At 34.7% G+C, this 27,339-nt stretch overlaps 5 protein-coding genes and 1 long non-coding RNA gene across 7 annotated transcripts; 3 read left to right on the top strand and 3 right to left on the bottom strand.

The window, feature by feature from the left end:
- Positions 1-8,442: 8,442 nt before the first annotated feature.
- LOC110226164 lies at positions 8,443-9,620 on the bottom strand. Its single transcript, XM_021016853.1, is given in 4 exon segments — positions 8,443-8,920; positions 8,922-9,031; positions 9,034-9,189; positions 9,558-9,620. Coding segments are annotated over 4 exon segments (465 nt in total). The 3' UTR covers positions 8,443-8,784.
- A 400-nt stretch (positions 9,621-10,020) lies between these two features.
- LOC110226428 lies at positions 10,021-10,693 on the bottom strand. The gene is made up of 3 exons (XM_021018203.1): positions 10,638-10,693; positions 10,471-10,519; positions 10,021-10,321 (listed from the first exon to the last, which is right to left on the bottom strand). The coding sequence occupies exons 1-3, from the start codon at positions 10,691-10,693 to the stop codon at positions 10,151-10,153; spliced, it is 276 nt and encodes a 91-aa protein (XP_020873862.1). The 3' UTR covers positions 10,021-10,150.
- A 1,639-nt stretch (positions 10,694-12,332) lies between these two features.
- On the bottom strand, positions 12,333-13,098 carry LOC110226437. Its single transcript, XR_002330469.1, has 2 exons — positions 12,524-13,098; positions 12,333-12,427 (listed from the first exon to the last, which is right to left on the bottom strand). It is a non-coding gene; the product is annotated as an uncharacterized LOC110226437 (long non-coding RNA).
- A 565-nt stretch (positions 13,099-13,663) lies between these two features.
- On the top strand, positions 13,664-17,397 carry LOC9305791 (rhamnogalacturonate lyase). The gene is made up of 13 exons (XM_002869674.2): positions 13,664-14,354; positions 14,426-14,547; positions 14,657-14,716; positions 14,792-14,911; positions 14,995-15,114; positions 15,188-15,500; positions 15,586-15,744; positions 15,821-15,927; positions 16,019-16,100; positions 16,192-16,333; positions 16,441-16,597; positions 16,708-16,824; positions 16,891-17,397. Exons 1-13 carry the CDS (start codon positions 14,214-14,216, stop codon positions 17,276-17,278), a joined length of 2,028 nt encoding a protein of 675 aa, XP_002869720.2. The 5' UTR covers positions 13,664-14,213; the 3' UTR covers positions 17,279-17,397.
- Positions 17,398-17,494: 97 nt separating this feature from the next.
- LOC9305790 (transcription initiation factor IIA subunit 2) lies at positions 17,495-19,342 on the top strand. Of its 2 annotated transcripts, none has more exons than XM_021018172.1 (4): positions 17,495-17,602; positions 17,752-17,898; positions 17,994-18,044; positions 18,923-19,342. In XM_021018172.1, exons 2-4 carry the CDS (start codon positions 17,770-17,772, stop codon positions 19,061-19,063), a joined length of 321 nt encoding a protein of 106 aa, XP_020873831.1. In that variant the 5' UTR covers positions 17,495-17,602; positions 17,752-17,769; the 3' UTR covers positions 19,064-19,342. The 2 variants fall into 2 exon arrangements, with proteins under 2 accessions (XP_020873831.1, XP_002869719.1); XM_002869673.2 differs by having other exon boundaries at positions 17,495-17,641.
- A 261-nt stretch (positions 19,343-19,603) lies between these two features.
- LOC9305789 (alpha-glucan water dikinase 2) lies at positions 19,604-27,336 on the top strand. The gene is made up of 33 exons (XM_021017574.1): positions 19,604-19,622; positions 19,716-19,787; positions 20,033-20,091; positions 20,165-20,274; positions 20,347-20,410; positions 20,499-20,590; positions 20,696-20,846; positions 21,002-21,310; positions 21,405-21,515; positions 21,594-21,692; positions 21,825-21,959; positions 22,056-22,144; positions 22,246-22,380; positions 22,475-22,637; positions 22,754-22,843; positions 23,070-23,255; positions 23,555-23,614; positions 23,733-23,777; positions 23,884-23,943; positions 24,039-24,191; positions 24,305-24,388; positions 24,490-24,666; positions 24,759-24,865; positions 24,990-25,203; positions 25,327-25,430; positions 25,512-25,641; positions 25,725-25,850; positions 25,981-26,091; positions 26,174-26,266; positions 26,339-26,512; positions 26,593-26,685; positions 26,764-26,879; positions 26,949-27,336. The coding sequence occupies exons 3-33, from the start codon at positions 20,038-20,040 to the stop codon at positions 27,151-27,153; spliced, it is 3,840 nt and encodes a 1,279-aa protein (XP_020873233.1). The 5' UTR covers positions 19,604-19,622; positions 19,716-19,787; positions 20,033-20,037; the 3' UTR covers positions 27,154-27,336.
- Positions 27,337-27,339: the final 3 nt, after the last annotated feature.

Genomic DNA, 27,339 nt, shown 5'->3' with positions numbered 1-27,339 from the left:
CTTGGCCATCCGGGTCATAGTATGATGCGTAAGCTTATGATAAATTCAAAGGGGCACACCCTAAAAGAGAAAAGAGTTATCTCTAAGAATCTCACGTGTGAAGCATGTTCACAAGGGAAACTCATTATAAGGCCATCACCGGCTAAGGTAAATAAAGAGACCTTAAAATTTCTGGAAAGGATACAAGGAGATATATGTATGGTCCTCATTGATGCATCGACAAGATGGTCGCATGTTTGTCTCCTATCTACTAGAAACCAAGTGTTTGCTAGGTTATTGGCCCAGATAATAAGACTGCGAGCCCACTTTCCAGATTTTCCGCTTAAGACTATACGTCTAGACAATGCCGGTGAATTCACGTCCCAAGCGTTTAATGACTACTGTATGTCCATGGGGGTAAGTGTGGAACATCCCGTAGCATATGTACATACACAGAATGGATTAGCGGAATCCTTCATTAAACGAATTCAGTTGATCGTTCGACCATTACTCATGAGGTCGAAGCTTCCAGTAGCCGCTTGGGGACACACTGTTTTACATGCATCAGAGCTTATACGCATAAGGCCATCTAGTGAACATAAATATTCACCATCCCAATTACTCATGGGTCATGAGCCAGACATATCCCATCTAAAGACTTTCGGGTGTGCCGTATATGTACCGATTGCTCCACCACATAGAACAAAGATGGGACCTCAAAGGAGGATGGGAATATATGTTGGATTTGATTCTCCCACCATTATTAAGTATCTAGAGCCAACTACGGGTGATCTATTTAAGGCTAGATACGCAGATTGTCATTTGAATGAATCCGAATTTCCTACTATAGGTGGAGAGACGAACAAGCTGGGTAAAGCAATAAAAGAAATATAATGGAATCAAACATCCTTAAATTGGCAAGATCCTCAGACTCTGGCATGAGAATCAGAGGTCCATAAGATTATACATTTGAAAAGCTAGCTAATCAATTGCCAGATTCCTTTGCTGACCCAAAGAAAGTTACAAAAACGTACATACCAGCTTGTAATGCACCAGTACGTATTGATATCCAAAAGGGAATCAATGAAATTGCTACCGAGTCTAACACACGAAAGAAACGTGGTAGACCAATAGGTTCCAAAGATAAAAATCCTCGAAAATCAAAGAAAGGTGCAATAGGAATCCGAGGTTACTAAGGAAACCATCCCAGACATGGAGATAAGGCCGGCCGGCTCTAAGATACAGGTACCATATAATGTAGCTTGGGACGCCAAGCTGCAAAGTATTAAAGGTCCTGACCATAATAAATCTCAAATCGATTATATCATGTCTGGAACATAATGGAACATATAAGAAATGTCGACATAAGATGATTTTGCATGCAAGGTAGCACTTGAATTTATGAATATAAATGAGGATCAGGAGCCCACGTCTATACTAGAGTGCACTCAAAGACTTGATTGATTAAATGGTACAAGACCATACAACGTGGAGCTAAGAATCATTAAGAAAAGGAATGAGTTTGGTCCGACCTTAAGGACACCATTCGATGTAAAAACCAGTAGGACACAAATGGGTCTTTGTGAAGAAAAGAAATGAGAATAATGAAATCGTGAGATATAAGGCACGGCTTATAGCACAAGGATTCTCACAAAGACCGGGGATAGATTATGAAGAAACATACTCCCCTGTGGTGGATGCTAAGTCTGGCTATATAAAGGAAAAGATTTGATTTGCGGCTAATGGATGTAATGCCTGCATATTTATATAAGTCCACTGGATAATATATATGAGATTACCAGAGGGTATTGAGCTCAAAGATAAGAAAGATTCTCGAGAATATCACTGCATAAGGCTGGACAAATTCTTTCATGGACTTAGACCAAATGGGCGTATGGAATGTTATAAATGATCCCATTAGTCCATGTATTTTCATAAAGAGGTTTGCAAACAAAGGATTTGTAATCATAGCAGTGTATATGAATAATTTAAACCTCTGGGTAATCGACCAAACAGTTGAGTATATCTAAAAGAAAGACCTAGGCAATAATTAAGTTCTGTTTGAGATTACAACCTGAGTACATGAATAATGGAATCCTTGTGCATCAAAAGGCATATACTAAAAAGTACTCAAGGATATTTAATAAGGACCAGGCCCGCCCATTGACCAGGCCCAATGGTGGTGAGAAGCCTTGGATTGGATAGTGATCCATTCGGTCCAAAGAAGGACGAGGAAGAAGTTCTCGGTCCTGAACTGTCATACCTCAGTGCCATAGGAACGTTAATGTACTTGACTAGCCACACTAGACCAGATATATGTTTTGCCGTGAACCTCCTTTGTCTAAATTTAGTTCATGATCAACCCAAAGGCACTGGAAAGGTTTGAAGGAAGGTTTGGTTAAATTTTAAAGTTTATTCTTCCTACTTTGTTTATTTGGGTTTATTCTATACTGATCTAACCAAAAAAAAAAGGTCTAGTTTGCCTTGGTTTAGTTTGTTTTGTTGATGCAGGTAAGATCAGATTATGGCATGGTCAATAAATAGGAACTACGTGTGGCTTGATCCCTTCCAAGGGTACGTAGGCAGCCTTCTTCAAGGCGCAGCTACTACAACATCAAAGACCATCATATGTGAAGACAACGTAGCCATGTATCGCTCAGCTCAAGGACGGCTACATCAAGGGAGATCGGACAAAGCACATTCTACCTAAGTTCTTCTTTACGCATGACCTACAAAAGGATGGTGAAGTTCAAGTGGTGCAAGTTCGTTCAAGCAACAACTCAGCCGATCTCTTCACTAAAGCACTACCGACAACACCATTAAGGAAGCTCACACATGAAATTGGAATACGGAGACTTAAGGACTTGCAGGGATGACCAAAACAGGGGGAGTAATGCGTGCTGTACTCTTTTTCCTTCACCGTGGTTTTGTCCCAATGGGTTTTCCTGGTAAGGTTTTAATGAGGCAGCATCCCCAAGCGCATTACAAAGATTCTTTGGCATCTACACGGTTATGTCATCCAAGGGGGAGTGTTGAAAACCACATAACGGATGGACTCCATAACCGTGGCTCATGTCCATGTTCTAGAAGGCCCATGTCTACCTTCTAGAAGACTCGTCCAATGACGGTTTATGTTAGTCTTAGTGGGCTTTGGGCTTTAGGGTTTCCTAGTCCAATTGAGATTTGTCTCCCTTATTGTGTATATATATAAGTTGTAATCTCATTCATTAATCAATAAGAATACACGAGATTCATAACACAAAACAGATTTTTAGTTTTACTATAAAAATTGACCCCTACCAAGATAATGGCTGCCTCCGCCACTGATTAAAACTAATATGACCATCATAATACAATCATCGTGATCACCATCCATCATCGTTATTCCCAAATTTTTATATATTATTTTACGGCTTGAAAACCTACAGTGGTCGTGGCGCTTCCAACTTCACAAATCTAAAGTTGTTTATGGCAAAAAGACGAGTACAAGTTGGTCCATAATACCATAAACATATAACCAAGTAGCTGCAACTTGGTACTTCATGCTAAGTATTATATACCTAAATATAATTATACATTTTTTTTAGTGACGACGAAGAAATTCGATATCAGTAAAAGTTTGAAATTTTCATTGCTTAAACTAGTGCAAGTTACAACACATCTTTCTATGAATCTGTTCTTTTAACTAAAGTTTCCATATTGCTTTTGAAAATTATTAATTATTAACAATGCTCTATTTCATCAATTACTAATTAGGTTTCTTTACAAATTAATATGGCAAGTTGCTTATTGTGTTGCCACATGCAATGGATTTGGTTTAATAGAACTATCATTAGAAGCATGCAAACTGGAAACAAATTTGTAAAGTCGAGTTACATATTTAGAATGAATTTCTTGTTATTCATTTAATTTGGCCGAATGGTCTTAGCTTATGTTCACGAAGAGACACGAAGAGATTCCTTACATGATCTAAATTAAATACATCAAACTAGATGATGATCAAACTATATATTGTCACTAGATATTAACCCGCGGTACACCGCGGGTCTATAATTTTATTAAATAATAATAAATTTTTTTTTTTAAAGATGATCTATAGATATATGCTATTGTTTTATTTGATTTAAATGTATGGTACACTGTATGACGATATTTATAACAAAAGATTTAAAATTTGAAGTTTTATTTGTTTTGTTAATATTATTTGTTTAGTTTTGTTTAGTGTTTAAGATTGTATAGTTATATTTTGATTGTTAATTATAGGATTTTACCCGTAGTATATCATACTGTATTAATATCGACCACAAACTCGTCCGCGACCATATAACTCTGTCCCGTCCAATCTACATCATTTTGTCATTTTCCAATAAAATTCAAAGATTTCTAATATTTGAAACTTCATTTAATATCGACCCAAAATTCATAATAGTATTTTGATTGTTATATCTAGGATTTCACCCGTAATATATCGTCCCGTATCTTTTGTAAATATTTATAATGTTTAAATTTCTTATAAATTATTATTAAATTCAACTATTTAATATTTGAAACTTTATAAAATTCCTAATATTATAAATATTTACAACGTTTTATAAAATTAAACTTTTTAAAAAGTTTAAATAAATATAATATTTTACTTTTAATAAAGTTTAATAGATTAAATTAAGAACTTATATTTAAAATGTTTTCTTTGGAAACTTTAATAGATTAAATTAAGAACTTATATATAAAATTAGTCAAAACCAAAATATACATAAAAAAAGTATTAGAAAACATTAAACATGAAATACATTGGATAAGAAAATAAAATATATATGATGTGATTTTTAACCATATAAAACATGTAATTGTTATAAAAGGTTTTAAAAGATTAGAAAAATTACACTTACCAACCAAAACACGGATCCACAGGTTTTTGTAAAAGTATATATCATAAAAACAATTAAAATACATAACATTAGAATAATGAAAATTAAGAATAAGAACTTTATTTTATTAACAAATTCGTTTCCTTTTTTCGTTAAAGAAAATGAATTAATAGAATGGACTTGTTATGTTAGCCTATAAAAGAAAATCATTTACAATCATTATGAGGAAACATGAAATTCTGAAAATGTAAAAAAATACTGGACATTAAAAAATTTGTATCTGAAGATAAGAAGAAGGACTAACTAACCTTTTAATGCATACCTTATTTGATAGTTTCTTTGGAGACGGAGATGATGATGTCCATAGTTTCCAAGATCTTAAAATCGAAAGCTGCAACATAAGAAAAGTAGGTGACAGTTAATTTAAAAAAAAAAAACAAACGTGAAATATAAAATGTACTAAGAACATTGTTTAAAAGAAGCCATATAAATCTCTATTACGAAAACGTTTAGTATTGTGGATCAATGGTTGAAAAGATCTTCTTTATATAGATGAATGAAAAGTACTCGAGAAGTTTAGGTTTGACCTACAAATTAAAACAATTTTGCAAATATTCGAAAATTTTATATTTGATTCCTAATATATTCGATTTTGTATTATCAACTGAATAACGTCTATATGCATGGTGGGATTTATGAATGAGGAAAGCTAATTAAAGATATTTCCATTTGTTTTAGGAAGTTTGTTGAATAATATCTAAACGAAACAAAAAAATCTTTTAAAGATATTTTATGAGAAATAATATATTCGCCAATTTGGATTGGGGATCAAGTATATGAAAATCTCGTAAATATTATATGTTATATTTATTACATATACTAATTTTCACATTGTAGTTATTTAAACCAAAGATTTTAATGAGTTAATTATGGAATACAAAATATCTATGTAAATAAAAAAGTTTAAAGAACCAGTAGCGCTGGAATTGATTTTTTTGCTATAACGATTACTAAAACATTTAAGTAAGTAAAGATATTTCGTTATGATTTTTCAGCATATTCGAATTGTTGATTATTTCGAAATTTAAGGATGTTTAAGAAATCATGATTGATTTCCGATTTCATAAATTTTGATTAGAATTAAAAATAAAAGATTTAGTATTTAGATAAGGAATATACTATAATAAGGATTATTAGTACTCGAATATATTAGGAATATTCGTATTGTTAGTTTATTTAATTCAAAAATTATAATTTGCGGATTTAAAGGAAGATCTTCTCGAGATTTTAGGAATATAATCGAGATTTTAGTAACAAATGTGATCACATTAAATTTTCGAAAGATTTGAAATATTTGTGTCCAAATTGTTAGAAACAAATTAGGATAGATAATTTTTGGTTAGTATCTTTTTTAATATTTTCAAATCTTAAGAATTAAACCCATTGACATTATATTGTTGAATTTATTTTTTTAAAGTACGTAATATTAAATAAAAAAAATTAAATAACTAACTATTTTCATTTGATGGTGTAGACAAATTATTATTATTATTTATGTAATTTAATTACAAATAACAAATATTAATTTTTATAACAAAACAAATTATTTTCGTAAGAACAATTTTTTCCCAAATCAATATTTTACAAAATATTTATTTTAATCACATATTCTTTCTATATAGAAATAAATAGTTAAATAATTATTGTTAGAAGTAGTTAAGGTAATTAACAAATATGGTTAGTTTAGATATATTATATATATTTCCAATTTAGGTGTTAATTAAGAATTAATGTGGTTTTAAGACAACATTCCTAAAAATCCTTATCCTAGATCCGAATATAGTTAATCCCGGATAAAACCCGGATCCAAAAGACTTTTTGCAAAAATCCCCTGTAAAAATGTATATGTAGATTTTGAAACAGTAGCCACTTCTTTTTCTTCTAACCAAATATCAGCCTTTAACCTTTATTTTGTGCACATCAACGTTTCGATCATTTAATGAATAATTTCCTATATGAATTTTAAACACGACCAAGATGTAAGTGTAAGGACTTTCAATGCAGAAAACATCTCCAACGACTATTTATATAATTAAACTGAGAATTTTGGATTATTAACCTTACATGAGACATATTTAACATATATAACCTCTTGAATTGAGTTTTCAGATTCACGTCTAAACGTATGTGCAACGTGTTTAGTTTTACTACGTACTGATCATTGTTAACATTTCCGTTAAACATTTTTACGTCAATTAGTTCAACTCAACTACACTATTTAAATATATATAAAGCAATAATATTATTAAAATCTATCGTTCTAGAACCTCTTAAAGTTTAAATAATTCTTAAAAATCTCGAAGAAAATTCTTATTTAATCAAAAGAAAGAAAACAAAAAACTGGACAAGCCAAAATGTGACCTATGAGAGCGATGATCCGTGTGGTCCTTCCTTCAAAGAATAATAACCAGCGAAATCTGTATATAGATTTATGGAATAAGTAATTAATAGGTATCAATAAAGTATAAAAAATGTAAAATGCCGAGGCTGACAGATCCAGAAGGAGCTAGAAAAGAAACGTGACACATTTGTATTCATTCAAGGAGACAAGTAATTAAAAGCTTAACTTTGATTGGTCCATTTGGGAAGCTGGACATGTGTCTATTCCTCTTTTTCTTCATCCTTCGCGACTCTTCTCTTCTTCTCTTTTCTTTTCTGTTTTCTTTTAAACATTTTTCTTTGTCTAAGATTTAGGTTCACATAAAAAAATGAAGAGAAAATTATACTACTAGAAATCCACTGTTCAGCTAACGGCGGCTTGCCTTTCTTCAGCTTGACCGACATACCCTTCTTCTTCCTCTTCTTTGCTCTTCCATAGTGGATTTCTCAAAAGTTAATTTTGCAAAGTGGCAATACTTAATACATGTAACTCTGCTGATTAGTTTTATCAAAATGATCCATTTTCATTTGTTTTTAGTGGTAGAATCACATGTATAATATTTATTGACAAATCAACCTTAATCTGAATTTTTTATAATGAACAAATTCAACCCATAATAAATTCTATAGAAAATATCTATAAATCATTTTTAAATAAATATATATTTTTTTATTTTTGGGTTTTTTTTACGAAGTGGAAATTTTAGAAAGATGGAATCAATATCTTTCACGAGATAAAAAAAGATTAATTTTGATATATTCATTCGAGTATAAAAGAATATTACGGTGGAAGCCCTCTTGGCACATTGGTTGACCAAGAGTTGATTAATGCTTCTACACCAAAAGGTCTGGGGTTCGAGTCCTAGGTATTGCGATTTATTAATAAATTTGCAGATTAATGGAGGCAAGTGTGCAACAGATCTCCAGCAATGTACAATTATAGCCGTTCGCCAGAATTCTACGCAGAGAAGGAAGTGTCGCCAGGTCGTGGATCATTGAAGGTATTTATCAAGATTACGAAGAATGAAGTGTAGTCTGTCGTGAATCTAGTAAGGGTCGGAAGGAATTATCAGTTGTAGAATCGTCTATGTAACAGTTCTCATAATTTGCAATTAATAATAAATCTAGACGACAAAAAAAAAAAAATATATTACGTATTTAAAAAAAGAGTATTTTCACTTTATGACAACTAAACTTAGTATTCAACAAAAATAACAAACTCAATTCATTGCATAGAGAACAAGAGTTAATTACCGGCAAAAAAAAACAGAAAGAACTAATGTTGGTAGGAAGAGTTAATTTTGTTTAAAACTAGTATTTTCGCATGAGCGGCTTCAACAGCGGCTCTATGCGAGAAATGGAAGCCCGCACGCACATGTCCCCAATTCAAATTATATAATCTAATGAAATCTGATTAACGCACTAATCGATACTTAAGTTATAAATTAGTCTCATTCTTCGCTTACATTACTTATATAAAACCCTCTCGCATCCTCACTTAATCCTCCTCACTTGCTCTCTCCTCCATTTCGCTTTCACTCTCCCTTGCCCTAGCGTACATCTTCTTCTTAATCGGCCTCACATGCCGGCTTTTTCCGACTGTTTTCTCTCGAATTTCAGTGGGATCTCGTGACGCCATTTTCGAAATTCTTGAGCTGACGCGTTTCTATTAGCTCCTCGGTTAGTCTGATTCCGTGTATCTCTTCTCTTAACCTGCAATTTGATTTGATTTTACAGATATTACATTTTTTTTTTTTTTTGTTTTTGTGATATCCTTTAGATTTCTCTTGCGGTTTGAGGATCCAATTTTACTAATCTATGTATGGAATAGTAATGTATCAACATTTGGTTTTGCATGTGCAGATTGGTGAGAGCTGCTTTCTCAATCTTTAAGTGGATCTCTCTCTCATGTTTTCAGGTTTGGTTTCTCATCTTCTTTATTTGTGTTTGATGCATTTGCTTTTTAATTGTTTGGATCACACTTCTTTTTGTGTTGTTTTTGGGTATAGTTTTTTTTCTTTTCTTAAGATGAAAATCACATAATAATGTATATTGTATACATATACATTATCTTATGATCCTTTTTATTCTAGAGGGATTGTGATTGTCATTTGTTGATTGTTACTTAGTTAGTCTATATTCCTTTTACTTAAGAATGTTGTAATAGTTATGAGCATAAGATAAAACCAAATAATACCATTTTCTTGCACCTTCTTTAGTTATACTTCTAAAAAAGTTTGAAAGCATCATTAAATTGTTACTGGAACCTACTCTAAGGTAAAAAGGAACTCCTGGAACGTCTATACCCAATTTATATGGAATGTAGCAAATCATGTTTGTTCTTTCTTTTTCTTCGGCAAATTAACACTAAAGAGTTTTGAAGTTTGTCTGAGTATGGTCTTTTTTTGTTTAACATGACCTGTTTTGTTAAACATTCACTATTGGCTCTCGATATGGAGATGATCTATTTAGAAACTTCTGAGAATTTAAGCGTGATCTTTAGTTCCTTGTCATTCAACTTTGATTCTTTGTCAAACAAGACTTTTCAAAAAACTATATGATAGGAGAATATGCCCCTTTTAGAGAGCAGTTATATGATAGTTTCATTTGTGTTCACAGTCTCTAAATGTACAAAAATGCATCTGCACAATGTTTTCAAAGAAGAGAAAGTGAAGAAAACTTGTTTTACTTTGGGGAAATTAAGAATTTTTTTATTGATTGAATGCAAGTCAATTTTGTCTCAAATCAAAAAGAGTACTTTGCTGTTGCATAAACTAGCAATGCATAAATTTCAGGTTTATATCTGCATATCTTTGTAGTTGTAGGCTGTTCGTTGTTTTTAATATGAATATGAATCTGAAAATTCATCTGCCTTTGTTAATGCAGTGGAAAACTGCTACAGTTGACAGAGATAAGGTTCTGACAGTCCAGCTGAGTATCACCGTTTGAAGACTGACAGGTGTACTTGAGTTGTCTCTCATGTCTAGACCATTTGTGAGAAGGGAGTTTTTGTTTGCACCAATACCCACCAATCTCTAAGTTTGTAAGAAGTATTATGCTCAATTAAGGAAAATAGCTAGTTCAACTTACCACACTACCCTTTTACAAACTATCCTATATGTTAGATGCTAGCATGGCGTAATTTTGTGTTCTCATTCTGCAGCAGGGTTAGTTTCTTGTGTACCTCTAGATATTTATTCTCTTGCTGCGTAGGGTTCCCAAGCTGCCAAAAACTTTTCAAAATTAGAGATCTGTTCCCCACTAACCCCCATCCAATAAGGAAGGTCTACCTGTATGTAGCTCACAGCTATTAAAGCTGTGCTCGCGTCTTGGTTTTACTGTTTTAGTTACCCCATGAAATCTGATCCTTCAGAAGTTAGGTATAGAAGTAAGTCGATTAAGTTCATTCATGACTTTTCCAGATGTTGCACAGATAACTTTTTTATTTGTATTATAACTAGTCCAAGCCGATTCTCGAAATCATATAAAATCATTTACACCTTGGTCATGGTAGCCAAGAATTTGTATCTTACACTAGGTTTCCTAATAAATAAAAATGGGGAGTGGGGAGGTGTTTGGTTATATTCCCTTCTCATCGATGGTCTAGATGTGCGAGGTGACTCTCATGGAGGTAAAGAAAAATGGTGATTTTGTGAAGAACCAACGTAATGGTAATTCCTAAAAAGGTTAGAAGTTTTTTCAGCTTGTTGTATTGCTAGATTTCAAGACCAGTTGATCTGCCAATGCAACTTAGGCGATGCTTCCAAATGTACTTGTGTGAGCTTTTTTTGGGGTTGAGTACATCATCCCATTATTCAAACTAATGTAAATGGTGAATGCAGCAGTGATTTTGTTGCAAGGTGAAAGAATAGGTTTTGTCTTTGCAAGAACTATAAGAAGACAGAAGAAACAGGTTGTAAAAGAGAGCCAAGTGTGTGTTTATGGTAGAAAGAGCAAAGTGGACGAAAGGTGTACCTTTTGTCTTTTGACTTGTTGTCACTCATTCTCTCCCACTCATCCATTTCATGCTGCATCAGAAAACAATATAAGGAATGAATGACGTAACGCCAAGCTTTAGGAGTTGCTTGTAAATTAATACATTCCATTACTAACGTAATTCACTAGATTCTGACTACAAATGAAGTCAATGTATCTAACTATCTACTTTAACCAATGTATACTCTCTTTAAGTACTTTCATAAATATGGATACAATTACTTTTTTTTTTTAATACATACATGGATTATATATTGGGAAAATTAGAAATAAAAGATGTTTTAATGGATAAATGTCCATATATACTTTTATATAAAAAGTTTGGTGAAATAGGTTTTTTAAAAATCAAAACCCAAATTTACCTTCATATTTTCGAAAATATAATTAAAACAATTTTTAAAAAATTATTTTCTATTTTATTTACATAATTCAGATACCCTCATTCTTTCGCCAGATTGATCTGTCTTTCACTAATTTGGGTATAACTCTTGAATGCACAGTTAGATTTCCTTCAAACCACTTGGAAAATCAAGCTAACATCTTCATCTAGCTTGTGTCAAAAATTCAGAAAGATCTAACGGTGTGAAGTATTCCATCTGAGACCAAACGTATGACACTTCTAAACGAAACTGCATCTCCAAAAGTGTGTTTATAACCCAAAACAGCTCGTTTTCCTCCAAAGCAATCTAAAACCTGTAAAGACTCGATAAAAGACTAAAATACTCTAAAAACACACTTTGACTCTATAAAACATATGATGTAGGAAAGAAAACAAAGACTCAAAACCGATAAAAACACAACATATCAACTTCCCTCATCGATAAACAATAAACTAAATGAAAATTCCTACTTGGTAGGTTGAGATTATGGTTCTTACGTTTCTTTTTAAATTATGTTAAATTGGTCTTGGAACTTATGCTGTATATACACTTAATTTAGTGATAAGTCAATCCGAAACTCAAAGAAAAACCACGAACATAAGAGTAGTAGGGATTCCAATTATGAGAACAAAAATTCAAATATAGAGTACTAGGAAATTCAAATCTGAAATAAAAAATGCGAAAATAATCATGAAATGAGAAAGAAGTTCAAAATCCATATAGTGGTAACTAGAAACGTTCAATGAGAGCAGTTGCAACATAATCCTGAAAAAGATAAAGAAAACAATTATCAAAACAAAATATAAAAGTAGGGAATCTATACTTAAGTTTTAAACTAGTAGTCAGATCACGATCGCAAACCTTATATTGCTACATCACATGTTACTCGATTATGGCCTTCTTTACCACAACGACCGCACTTATGCTTTTTTGATAATTGTGACTCTTGTGATGCTTTTATCTTGTCTTCAGCTGATTTATATCTTCGTTTTCTTCGTCTACCAGGTTGTCTTCTTGTTTCAGGTGGTAAAACTTTTGCAGATTCAACAACCTCTGGGACGCGCCATTCATCTTCAGGAACACCTATTGGATTAATAGTTTCCTCATATAATGATCTCCAAGTGGCAGTTGTATACACATCATCAGCATATGAGTATATACCAAATGACAAAACGTGGCACAGAACGGGGAAAAACAACGACAAATCTACCAAATTAGTCTAACCTTTCAACGTGGACTTAAAAGGAAGAGGTGAAAGAAGAAGACTTTGACGATTAGGGCTAAAAAACGATTTCACCCTCTAGATTTTCGTTTTCAATTTTTTTTTTCATCTGAGAATATTAGAATACGTATTCTAACCATCCTCAGATCGTAATCTAAACAATAAAAACGTAATATTTAATAAATATTCAGTTTCCTTTTTGAAAGATTCACTTTCTATATTTAGGAATTCTAAAACTTTTCAGAAATTGAAATCTATATTATATTAGAAAACGGATTCTAAAATAATTATACGTTTTCTAACGTTTTTAGAACATGTTATAAATCGTAGAATGAATTTTCTGACTAAAATTAGAACATGAAGAAAAGCGTAGAATACATGTTCTAAGGATTTTTGGAAATTGTATTCCGGTCTTCTGAAGTCGTAGAACATGTACAAAAATTTAGAATACAAACTCTGATTTTTGTAGAACATGTACAAAAGTTTAGAATATAAATTCTGATATTCGTAGAACGCTAGAAAACGTATTCTAATAATTTTAGAGGAAACTTTATCCATCAAAAAATCAACTTTTTTTTCAACTAAATCATCAATTTTTTTTTTCAAATCACATATAATCTTGTATATCTACATGTTTTTTTTGGTAAAATCATTCAAAAAATGCTTAAAATAGAGAGTAGGGGTATTTTAGTCCAAAGTGACATTCTAAAAAAAAAAGTGTATATGGTCAAACTTTTTTTGTAGAGCTCCTTTATTTCTAATTTTCCTTTATATATTAAACAAGTGAGATGGTAGTTAGTCGTAAATGAGGATATTCTTTTTAATACTACAGTGTGTGTTTTCAGTGACAGGTAGCATCAAATATTGGATTCACATGAACGCAATTTTAATTGATATTTATTTTCTTTTTACTTTTGTCAACAATATGTAATATAGGGGTTTAAATTCGGTTTGTGACCTGTGTTGAACTGAACTGTGTTGCTGATAAGTTAGCTAAGGATGCACGAATTAGGAATATAAACTTTGTAATATCATGGAATGTTGTACCTTAAGTTTCAATCTAATGAATAGCTAAGTTGACGACAACAAAAAAAATTCGGTTTGTGACCACTGTTATATGTCCTGTTTTTTTTTCAATAAACTTTGCCGGGAAAATATTTACGGGTACACAAAAGTAACTGTTTGCGTGAGAATTCACCAACAAATGGAATAATATGTTGGATATACAGTACTTAATTACCCAAAAAGTAAATTAAAAAGAAGCTCAAAGCTTAAAGATACCACTTGTCCAATCTTGAAGAAGAATCAAAAGTTCTCGACAAATTGAAGATGAATCAAACCTATCCACAGATTGTTTTTCTACAAAAGCTTCAACATCATATCTCTGAAAACACACATAAGAAAGAAAAATATCGAGAGAAAGTGATGTCAAACCAAGATTCTGTTCAGTTGGATGTCCAAGAAAGCCATGTAATATCCCTGTCTCTTATACATAGCTTCATCTATATGTTATTGTCAATATATGAATATGGCAAATGCAGGTGGTGATGGGAAATGGTATAGTGAAAGTGACCATATCAAAACCAGATGGTTTTGTCACCGAAATCTCTTACCAGGGGGTTGACAATCTACTAGAAACTCACAATGAAGATTTCAATCGAGGGTGCGTGCGTAATGTTGAATGTTTTTAGATATGTTATATATACATGGATCAGTCTATTAATTGCTTACACAACTTATTACAACATATGAAATGTTGTGACCAAACTCAGGTATTGGGACCTTGTTTGGAGCGATGAAGGGGCGCCTGGAACCACAGGGAAATCGGAGCGGTAAGTATTCATCGTTCCATCGAGCATATAAGATATTAAAGCTTTATATAATGTTTATAAATTTTGTTGAGGCAGGATCAAAGGCACAAGTTTTGAAGTAGTAGTGGAAAATGAAGAACTGGTAGAGATTTCCTTCTCCAGGAAATGGGATTCTTCTCTCCAAGACAGTATTGCTCCCATTAATGTTGACAAGAGGTATCTCATTTCAATGTAACATGCATTTGTGTAATTATGTGTGAGAGTGGCAGAGAGTTTGATTTGGATACTGTATAATTCAGGTTCATAATGCGTAAAAATGTAAGTGGATTCTACTCATATGCGATATTCGAGCATCTAGCGGAATGGCCTGCTTTTAACTTGCCTCAGACAAGGATTGTCTACAAGCTTCGTAAAGACAAGTAAATAAAGTTCATAATCAATATTTCCCTTAAAACTGATATTAGTATACTTATGTGGAAAGACAAATTGCAGGTTTCAATATATGGCTATTGCTGATAACAGACAGAGGAAAATGCCACTTCCAGAAGATAGATTGGGTAAAAGAGGAAGACCCTTGGCTTATCCTGAAGCTGTTCTTCTTGTTCATCCTGTTGAAGAAGAGTTTAAAGGAGAGGTTGATGACAAGTATGAGTATTCATGCGAGAACAAAGACCTCAAAGTGCATGGATGGATCTCACAGAACTTGGGTTTGGGTTGCTGGCAAATCATTCCTAGCAATGAGTTCAGATCAGGTGGCTTGTCGAAACAGAACCTTACCTCTCATGTTGGTCCCATCAGTCTCGCCGTATGTTCCTTTTCTTTCTTCCTCCTTGAAACATGTTCTGTTATCTATGATGATGGGTTCTTACTTAGTGATAGTGTAAACACAGATGTTTTTGAGTGCTCACTACGCGGGTGAGGACATGGTGATGAAGGTGAAAGCAGGGGAGCCATGGAAGAAAGTGTTTGGTCCTGTTTTTACTTACCTCAATTGCTTGCCTGACAAGACCTCTGATCCTCTTTTGCTATGGCAAGACGCGAAAAACCAGGTTTATCACCAACCTTTAACCTTTTGTACATATTATAAAAACTTATCTAACATTGTAGGAAGTGGTGTATAATTAGATGTTAACTGAAGTCCAAAGCTGGCCTTACGATTTCCCTGCTTCAGAAGACTTTGCAGTGTCTAATAAGCGCGGTTGCATCAGCGGTAGATTACTAATATGCGACAAGTAAGCCTCACATTCCAACCATTTGCTCTGCTTTTCTTCTTTTTATTATCAACCACTCACTGTTGTTTCCTTTGTTTTTTTAATTCCTTAGTGATGAACTTTTACCGGCAAATGGTGCTTTCGTAGGTTTGGCTCCACCAGGAGAGGTTGGATCCTGGCAATTAGAATCTAAGGTCAGCCCTGCAAATAATATTCTTAGACCATATAATAATATATATGTAAGCAATGAACTTATGCTTGCATGAATTTAACTTATATACATAGGGCTATCAATTCTGGACAGAAGCAGATGCTGATGGTTATTTCGCCATAAATGATATCCGAGAAGGCGAATATAATCTCAATGCTTATGTGACAGGATGGATTGGGGACTATCAATACGAACAATTGATTAACATTACTGCAGGTTAAATTTCCTTTAACTTACTTTGTAATCATCAAGATTATATATTCCTCTGTGTCAAGAAGTGCAAGTTAACTTAACATTTGCTACACTCTGCACCCAAAAACCAGGCTGCGACATTGACGTTGGCAATATCGTGTATGAACCGCCCCGAGATGGGCCAACAGTGTGGGAAATAGGGATACCTGACCGGTCTGCAGCTGAGTTCTTTGTTCCAGACCCAAATCCCAAATACATCAACAAACTATACATTGGTCATCCTGATAGGTAATCCATGATCAAAGTATAACAACATTGGTGGTTTGAGTCGGTTATAAAACATAAGGCTATAGTTGTTTAAAATACTAGAGACCTAAAGTATGGTTGTACTTAAGCAGGTTTAGGCAATACGGGCTATGGGAAAGATACACAGAACTATATCCTAAGGAAGATTTGGTGTTCACCATTGGCGTCAGTGATTATAAAAAAGATTGGTTCTTTGCACACGTTACCAGGTAACATATATTTCACATAATCTAACAAGAGTAAATCAAAGAAACTTCACATATAATTGATTATAGGAAACTGGAAGATGACACATATCAAAAAACGACATGGCAAATCAAGTTCAAGCTAGAGAATGTGCAGAAAAACAGCACATACAAAATCCGGATCGCACTAGCAACAGCAAATGTAGCAGAATTACAGGTGAGGATGAATGATGATGACACTGAAAAGAGTACTCCTATGTTCACAACGGGTGTAATCGGGCACGATAACGCGATTGCAAGACATGGAATACATGGAATCTATAGGCTTTATAATGTGGATGTACCAAGTGAGAAGCTTGTAGAAGGAGAAAACACTTTGTTCTTGACACAAACCATGACCACCACTGGAGCCTTTAATGGTCTCATGTACGACTATATCCGCCTTGAAGGACCTCCTTTAGATTCAAACTCTCACTAAGTTACTTTTTGTTATCAAGACTTTGTCACATTATTATATATGCAATTTGTATTTGCGGGTTACTAATAGTCAAATAAGCATTAAATGGGCCTTTGTCTTGGGCCTTCTTTCTAATCTCAGATATGACTTTATTACAAACGCAAGGGTAAAATCGTAATCTTCCACCGCCCCGATCTATCGCTGCCTATATATACAGTTGCCTGCAAAATCTAGGGTATAAAAGCCCCTAATTTTTTCTCCGCCCAAGAGACAAATCCTTCGCAATCGACCAACGGAAGCTCCTGCATCCACCGTCCATTTCTCTTCTAACGTCGCCGGCGATCGGTAAACTGGTTCTTCATCCCGTATTCATCTCCTATTGAGGTCTTAGATTCATCTAGCATCTTTTTTGGCGTCGAAACCTTCAGATTCCCGATTTGTTATTAGTTGCGAATTTGATTTCGACGATTTGTTGCTCGAATTTGAATCGGCAGATCGTTGGGAAGTAGAGAATGGCGACGTTTGAGCTGTACAGGAGATCGACGATCGGGATGTGTCTGACGGAGACTTTGGACGAGATGGTTCAGAGCGGTACGCTGAGCCCTGAGCTAGCTATCCAAGTCCTTGTTCAATTTGACAAGGTTTCAGTTTAACTTTTATTTGACTGATCTTGGCGTCTTGATTCGTTTCTGTGGTTTTTTTTTTCTTTCCCTTTTTGATATATGTATGATTGTAGTCCATGACTGAAGCTCTGGAGAGCCAAGTGAAGACCAAGGTGTCTATCAAGGTGATTTTCTTGGCTCTGTTGCACTTTTAATCATTTTTGATTAACTTTTCGTGAAATTGTGAATAATAGTCAACTGAATTGGGTAGAAGAAAATATCCTGTTTATGTTCCTGAATTGGGTGGAAGACGATTAATAGTTTCTAAGCTATCTTGCTCTAGTTCGGTTATCTTCGGAGTCATATGAGTAATAGGTTGTAGCTGAGCCTCAAACAATTTCTTAGTGTTAAAAATTTCAACTTGATATTAAGCTGCTGTGTAGATTCAGTTATCTGCCTGATAAGTTGCTTACATATTTGCTAGCTCAGGAAATACTAACACTGTCATGAATTCAATTCAAGTTTATAGTTTCATTGGATGTCATATATGAATAATAGGTTGAAGCTTCCCATATGTGATTTGCTAGAGTTAAGTGTTAACTTTAGATTAAGCTGTATGGATTCAGTTATCTGGCTCATAATTAGGAGCTTATATCTGTTTTACCTCAAGAAATACTTGCAATTTCATGAATACTCTCGACTGTTGTAGTTTAATAGTCTGGATATTCTATGTTCTTCTGGAAGCTGACTGATCTATTGTTTTTGGTGTTCTTCACTAATCTGGATAGCCTTGCCTACATTTTTGCTAGCGTTTCTGATGATTGACATTATTTATCTTCTGATTCAGTGCGATTAATTTGGCTTGTTTAAAAACACTGTTTTCATATCCATATAGTTAAGTCTGTTTTCAGCAGACTCAAAAGAAAATGTGGTGCAAAACCAAGAATTATTCTTTGTTCCGAAGATAATTTTTCTCATATCTGGATCTCAAAATAAGAGAAAACTTTGGCAGATGAACAATCAGATACTTAATCTCGTTTCTTATTTATCATTTCTCGTACAGGGGCACCTGCACACTTACAGGTTCTGTGACAACGTCTGGACCTTCATATTACAGGACGCAATGTTCAAGAGTGACGATCGTCAAGAGAATGTGAGCCGAGTGAAGATAGTGGCATGTGATTCTAAGCTGCTCACACAGTGAGATGCAAATTCTCAGCAGGGAATATGCTTTCCTTTGTAATAGATTTTGAGTTTTTTTCACTTTGTAAACTCAGCACTTCTATATGTTGAGCACCATCTGCAGCCATCAATTTAGCCTATATGTAAATTCTCGGCCCGAGGACATAATGAGACATTCTGTTGCTATGAGAAAGTTCTTAAGATTCATCTTGAGTTCTTATGATCTTTATCTGTAAAATTCCGAATCACTTGATATATATTTGGACATAACTTTGTCTCAATGGAACTGATTGGTGTCAAAGCCATTGTTTATCTTGGCTCACTTCACTCTCCTCTATTTTTTTTGGTGGGAGTGTGTTATTATATGTATGCATGTCTTTTTGCCTTTTCAGATGCCTTACTTCACCAAAGCAGAAGAGAATATGATTCCTGCAAGTTTCTTTCTGTGAAGGTTCCTGTATGATTCTGTAACTTTGAAGCATAGCGGTTGATGTCCCTTTTTCTCTCTTCTGTTTCAAAGCCACACGGCACTTTTGGCAACTTTATGTGGTCGTGTGAGAGCCAAGTATATAGAATCTTTGGTTTGTAACGGAACAGAGTCTTTGCTTTTCTCAGGTTCTCTCTTATGCTGTACCTATAATTGATGCTGTTTACAAGAAGTTTTTTTGATGCAGGAAACTACCTGTGTATAATTTTGAAGAGCTTCTGTAGATTTGCTACGTTAAGATAGCTAAAAGTGGAACAAGGTAAACTTATGGAAAAAAGTTGGCTGGTCTATTAGTTTTGTTTTTAGTTTCGTTTTTTTGATGTGTTATTATAAGTAAAGAAGGCATGTCAATAGGAATGCGTTATACAGTATATAGTGATGCTGGTCCAAGATGACAGTAATGATCAGTGGTCCATCAACTAGAACTTCAATTTTTCTTGGCACTATCTGAGATCATTCATAAGTTTAGTTGAGGCTCACTTGTTACCTCTTTTTTATGAATAGCTGCCATGGCAACCTCTAAAGCCCAACAATTCCAGCTAATTGAAGGGATGGAGCTTCAGGTCTGTTCTTTCTTCTGTCCTTCTGGAATTTACAATATCAGATTCTGGACTTAAATGTCCGTATCGATATTAGATCACTGTCACTGGGTTACCGAATGGGAGCAGTGTAAGAGCTGAGTTTCACCTTAAGAACTGCACTCGCACATGGATTCTTCATTGGGGTTGTATTTACCAAGGAAATAAGTGAGTGATGGATGATCTTTAAGTTAGAATTTACACTTAAAATATCTGTATTTTGACTTATGTTATCTACAGCAACTGGTTTGTCCCATCTGAACATTCCTCGAAGCAAGGTGCATTGCAGACTCCCTTTGTGAAGGTCTACATAACCCTTACATTTCTTGTTTATCTACAAGGTTTTTCTAGAATCCCAATATTTTTCTGCAAAGTGTTTCTTTTCAATGCAGAGTGGGAATGCTTATGTAGTGATCCTTGAGTTGCGTGATCCAAGAGTACGTGCCATTGAATTTGTTTTGAAAGATGGTAGTCACAACAGATGGTGCACATTTCTTTCTTTTCTATAACTGATTCATGCTTGGTGACTTGTGAGGAATGAACGGGCTACAATTCACGTCTCTACCTTGTTGCCTAATGGAAATTGTAGGTTGAAACAGCATAATGGAAACTTCCGTGTTGAGATTCCCTGGAATGATCTGCATGTTCATCATCAGATACCGAAGAATCTGATAGAAAGAAGAGCACATAAGATATGGGACCGGAAGGGCCGACCACAAAGCTCTGCACGTGAACAACAGGTAAACTTGGTCCATTTAGTATCTGCTGATTTTTTTTATTTAGCAAGTCTTTGCTTGCTTTAAGGTGTAGCTCCTGCTTTAGATTAGCTCATCTCTGTGTTTATGAGTTGTAAAGGCGGTGCTGTCTCTATTTTTTTGCATGTGTGTCATTTCAGATAGACTATGACAATGCAGTAAGAGAGCTCCAAACCGAGCTCGCTAGAGGAATATCTTTAGACGACCTTCAGGCTAACTCTACAGTACCAGTGGAGAAAGAAGTAACCAGTGAGCCACATCAAACTATGAACAACCAATCATATCGTCGTAAGCATGATGTTCAGAAATGGTTACAGAAATATGCCGAACCAATCAACAGAAATGGAAGTGTTAAAAGTTCAACTCTTGTTGAACTCTCCAAGAGATCTGTAGGCCAAGAAAATGTAATTTCACAAAAAAGCTTTCATGTCAGAAACTACGAAATCACGGTTTGTAATACAATTAGCTCATACATTCATTTTTATTATTGGTAGTTTTCAATAACTTCTAGATAGCTTATGGTTTATGTAATTTGTTTATTAGGTCCTCCAGAGGAATGTTAAGGGAGGTTGTCGCTTATGGGTTGCCACAAACATGGCAGGTCCAACAGTTCTCCATTGGGGAGTCGCAAAGTCATCTGCAGGAGAGTGGTTGGTAAGATGTTCTTGCTTCTGTAGATATTCCTTACAAGAATCTTCTCAATAAGAGCCTGATTTTTGTGACTCTAAATAGATTCCACCACCTGATGTGTTACCTGAGAAATCAAAATTTGTTCACGGAGCATGTCAAACACATTTTACCGATATGTCGAGCAGAGAACACAATTATCAGGTGAAGCATGCAGTGAATATTTTTACAGAGATTAGTAATTTTACCCAAATATTAATAAAGGAGTAGACTAGATTAACGATATAAATGTAATCTTAATTTACTAACTCATCTATGTTTTTAACATTGGAAAAGTTTATCGATATAAATTTAAAACGAGGCGGTTTTGTTGGTATCCAATTTGTAATATGGTCTGGAGGCTACTGGTTAAACAATAATGGAGCCAACTTCATTGTAAACCTGAAATCAGCAGACAGTACCAGTGATAAGGTGAGTAAACTTCATCGCACCATCAGTGGAATGAGAATGTTGGAATGCTCTTATCACTAAAGTGAGTTCAATTTTAAACGTGTTTATTCTCCTCAGCTTGACGTGGATGGAAAGTATATTCTCAAATGGTTACTTGATGAAATATCTGAGCGAGAGATAGAGGCTGAGAGATCATTGATGCACAGGTAAGTCAAAGTATCTAGAATCGTTAAGTGAATGAATCTGTATAACCTGATTTTTCTTCTTAATAATGTCAGTGAAGTTTCTTATAAGCATAACTTGGCAGGTTCAACATTGCAACAGAGTTGACCGACCGTTGTAAGGATGAAGGAGAAGGTGGATGTATTGGTATAATGGTGTGGATGAGATTCATGGCCACCAGACATCTCACCTGGAATAAGAACTATAACGTGAAACCTCGGTAGAGCTATTGTTCCATAGGCTACTTTTGATAGTTGATCCTTTTTCTTCTTTCTTTTGATCAGACCTTATATGCCTTAAGTCCTTTTCCGCAGGGAAATTAGTGAAGCGCTAGAAAGATTCACCAATTTGATGGAGAAAATATATTTGCAGCAACCAAATAAGAGAGAAATTGTGAGACTAACTATGGCACTTGTGGGTCGTGGAGGTCAAGGTGATGTTGGGCAGAGAATCCGTGACGAAATCCTTGTTATTCAGGTATATAGTTCAACATTTCTGCAGCTAAAACTTTTTCTAGTCTTGTTAGAGTAGTTTATTTTTACTTCTTTTTTTCCCTTTTTTAACATTTTCTTGTCTTTATTATCTTTTGTTAGAGAAATAACCACTGCAAATCCGGCATGATGGAAGAGTGGCACCAAAAGTTGCACAACAACAGTAGCGCAGATGATGTGATAATTTGTGAGGTAAAGATGCTTCCATTTGCAGTAAGATACTAACTTTAGAGATTGGTAAATAAGAGGAAGAATAACATCTAAGATAAAGTTGAAACTGCATTCTAAAACTCGCTACTTTTTAAAAAGCAACAAACTAGCTAGTTCAGAAGTTTAGTTTGCTGTTGTAAATTTCAGTCCTTTTTCCCAGGATTACATACCTGGATAATCTCTGATGAGTTTTATTCTTCTGCCATAGGCTCTCTTAAACTATGTGAGATCTGACTTCAGGATCGATGCCTACTGGCAAACACTAAAGACTAATGGTCTCACAAAAGAAAGGCTTGCAAGTTATGACCGCCCCATAGTATCAGAGCCTCGTTTCAGAAGTGATGCTAAAGAAGGACTCATCCGTGACCTTACAATGTACTTGAAAACATTAAAGGTATTTCTAATAACAGTCGCATCCCTAGTTTCTGCTAGCACCTGGAGCCTAGTTTCGTTTCTTGATCTATTGAAGAAATCTTAGGAGAAAACTCTAATGGTTAATTAGCTTAGTAATTAAACCCAACACTGTTGTTAAGATGAGCATATTTACACCTCTGGCCTCTATTAGATAATGATTGCTTTGCAATTTGGATCGATAATATCAGGAACTTACACATTACACAACAATCTTTTGCTCCATTCTCGATTTTCAGTATCTTGAATTTCTAAACAAACTGTTTGTACCTGCCTTTGTAGGCAGTTCATTCAGGTGCAGACCTTGAGTCTGCTATTGATACGTTCCTTTCTCCATCTAAGGTAATTAGTTCATGATTCAAATTTCAAACCGTCACTTTGATTTTTCTGGGACACATTTCATCAAGAACGCTATATCTATGTTAAGAGTAACACCTCATCCTTTCATTTCCTTTTTCAGGGTCATCATGTCTTTGCTGTCAATGGTTTATCACCAAAATTGCAGGTTCAATTTCCTCATACCATCTTTCCAACAAGATATTTTTTCTATTATTATTCATTTTAAAAACATCAAAAAGTCTAACAGAGCAGCCATTTCCATTGTATGGTAGGATCTACTGAATTTAGTTAAGAGGCTTGTTCGCGAAGAGAACACTGAGTCCCTAATAGAGGTTCTAACAGCAACATTTCCAGTATTCTTCTTCTTCTTATTGTTGATTTATTTTATCCTTATGATTGCTTTTTTTTTTTTTATGTACTTCTGTAGAAGTTAGTTGATGCTCGCATTCAGTTACACCCTGCACTACGAGCACCTCGTACGAGGGCAAAAGATTTACTATTTCTGGACATTGCGTTGGAGTCGTGTTTTAAAACAACAATAGAGAAGAGACTCATCTCTTTAAACTTCAATAACCCACCGGTATCTATTATCTCTGTAGTTTAAAACTATTTACTTTCCTTTGTATCCAAATATTAGTCTTTACACTAAAGAGTAAGGTATGGATTAATCTGCTTTCTCATTCTTTGGAACAGGAAATTATATTTGTCATCTGCGTGGTGCTTGAGAATCTGTGCTTATCTACAGTTAACAATGAAGAAATCATCTTCTGTACAAAGGCATGTTATTTCTTCTCATTATTTTCCCTTCGTTTCTCTTTCAAATTTTGACTCTCAATGTTCTTGTTTGAATAGTAAATTTTATTCTCTTTTGCGTCCAGGATTGGTACCGTATCAGTGAGGCTTACAAACCTCATGATGTTCAGTGGGCATTGCAAACAAAAGCGGTTCTTGACCGTTTACAACTAGTACTTGCTGATAGATGTCAGCATTATTTTACATTAATACAGCCTTCTGCAAGATATCTTGGTCAACTGTTACGTATTGACAAGCATGGGGTACTTTTCAGTTAAACTACAACTTCTTCTTTGTGTAAGAAAGTCTAAAAGTTCATATATTTATCCATCTGGGTTTCTTGTTTATTTTTCAGATTGATGTTTTCACTGAAGAGGTTATAAGAGCAGGGCCAGGAGCCGTTTTATCAAGTCTTATAAACAGATTTGATCCTTCTCTCAGGAAAATCGCGAATTTAGGCTGGTAAGATATGTTTTACCATGAATTTGAACTAAAGAACTACATTTAGATTTGTTCCATGTAGAAGATGATTACTGAACCCTTTATCATATTTTTTCTCTAAACCAAAATGGTTCTGGTTGAGAAGTTGGCAGGTTATCAGCTCGGCTGATGCATATGGGTTTTTGGTTTGTGTCAATGAGTTAATTGTTGTTCAGAATAAAGTCTACTCGAAGCCAACTGTAATTATTGCAAGTAAAGTCACAGGAGAAGAGGAGGTCCCTGCTGGTGTTGTAGCTGTGTTGACTCCTAGTATGATTGATGTCTTGTCTCATGTCTCTATTAGAGCAAGAAACAGCAAGGCATGTACTATTTTCTGCTCCAATATATACCATCAGACAATGCTGCAAAAAGAAGAACCAGGATCTTTACATTTTATCAGGGAACTCATATGTCTCTTCTCATCTTAAGTTCTTCTGATGCAGATATGCTTTGCGACATGCTTCGATCAGAATGTTCTCAGCAATCTGAAGTCGAAGGAAGGGAGAGCAATATCTATTCATACAAAGTCTACTGGTTTAGTTATCAGGTAACCGAACTCTTATGTTGTCACTGTTCTTTACACTCAGAGAAGAATTTGTTAATAACTATGAAATTATATCACTTGCAGTGATGGCAACAACTCTGATGTCTACGTTCGTCATGTTTATATTTCCTCTGTTCCACGGGGAGTGATCTCCAAGGGGAAGAAGTTTTGTGGCCACTATGTGATTTCAGCTAAGGAATTTACCGATGAAAGGGTAAGTAAAATCAGATTCTTGGAGATAAAAATGTTTTCATTTTGAGAATACCATTGGGATTTTCATTTCTATGAGATTTTTAGGTCGGTTCAAAATCATACAATATCAAATTTCTACGAGAAAGAGTTCCATCATGGATCAAGATACCTACCTCAGCTGCTCTTCCATTCGGAACATTTGAGAATGTACTCTCAGATGATTCCAACAAGGTATAAGCTTAAATATTGGCTTATCATTTTCTTTCAGGAACTCTCTAAAAGTAATCCAAGGAACAGCTTCTCATTGAGCTTAAGATCCAGAAGTCTCTTGAATATTCTTGGTGGATCTATCGCTTTGCAGGAAGTAGCACGCAGGATTTCTACCCTTAAAGATTCTCTTAACAGAGGAGACCTGACAAAACTTAAGGCGATTCAAGAAGCTATATTACAAATGTGTGCTCCAATGGCTCTGGTAATAACTGGGCATATAGGTTGTCTTTCTCTCTGCTCATGTTTTCTTTGAATCTCATGTTGGGTTTTGAACTCTTTGGTAGAGAAATGAACTGATGACAAAATTGAGAAGTGAAAGGATGCCTTATCATGGGGATGAATCAGGCTGGAACCAATCCTGGGTGGCAATTAAGAAGGTAGAAATCTATTTGAAGGTTTGTGTATAGTTAAAGGAACTAAGTGCTTCCCTGATCTCCACATGTGCATAGGTCTGGGCTTCAAAGTGGAACGAGAGAGCTTATGTCAGTTGCAAAAAAACTAAGCTTGATCATGATGAGGTCTGCATGGCGGTGCTGATTCAAGAAGTCATATGTGGCGATTATGCTTTCGTCATTCACACAAACAATCCGGTCTCTGGTGATTCTTCAGAAATATACACAGAGGTAAAAGAACTATCTCCATTTTCTGCATTTTTGAGTTAAAATATTCAATAACGCAGTTATCAAGAAACTGCCTTTCTCAGATTGTGAAGGGTTTGGGAGAGACCTTGGTTGGAGCATATCCAGGACGAGCAATGAGCTTCATCACCAAGAAAACAAACCTCAAGTCTCCAATGGTAAGAAACAAACAGATTGTATTCATCTCTTAATTTGAGTTAAACTTAACCGAGTGAGTGGGAATTTGGGTTGTACAGGTGATCAGTTACCCAAGTAAGAGGATAGGTCTGTATTCTAAACCCTCAATCATATTCCGATCAGATTCAAACAACGAGGATCTTGAAGGCAACGCAGGCGCTGGACTTTACGACAGGTTCGTTTTGTGTGTTTCTCTGTTTGTCTTTTTTTCGAAACTCGAAGCTGAAAGGGTTAAGTTGTGCAGTGTGATAATGGATGAAGCAGAGGAAGTAGTGGTGGATTACTCAAGAGAGCCGCTAATAATGGACAAATCCTATCAAGTGCGTCTGTTCTCAGCGATTGCAGAAGCTGGAAATGTGATAGAGACACTCTATGGTTGTCCTCAAGACATTGAAGGTGTTGTCAAAGGTGGACATATCTACATCGTCCAAGCTAGACCCCAAGTTTAAGCTCTATCTCTTGCTATTTCTACCATTCCCTAAATTTTCAAACAAATCTTATAATTTACAAGGTAACTTTTATATGTTTGCTATTACATGTCATATTTGTAAATCATGGCACATTCCTGATACAAACAAACATAATAATATGTTCAAAACCACGATTGTGTGGGTGTAAGCTTGTGATAAAAATCC

Source organism: Arabidopsis lyrata, assembly GCF_000004255.2.
Source record: "Arabidopsis lyrata subsp. lyrata unplaced genomic scaffold ARALYscaffold_7, whole genome shotgun sequence".
NCBI classification, from domain to species: Eukaryota; Viridiplantae; Streptophyta; class Magnoliopsida; order Brassicales; family Brassicaceae; genus Arabidopsis; species Arabidopsis lyrata.
Note: the sequence above shows the minus strand (reverse complement) of the source record. Positions and strands in the feature narration are given on the sequence as shown.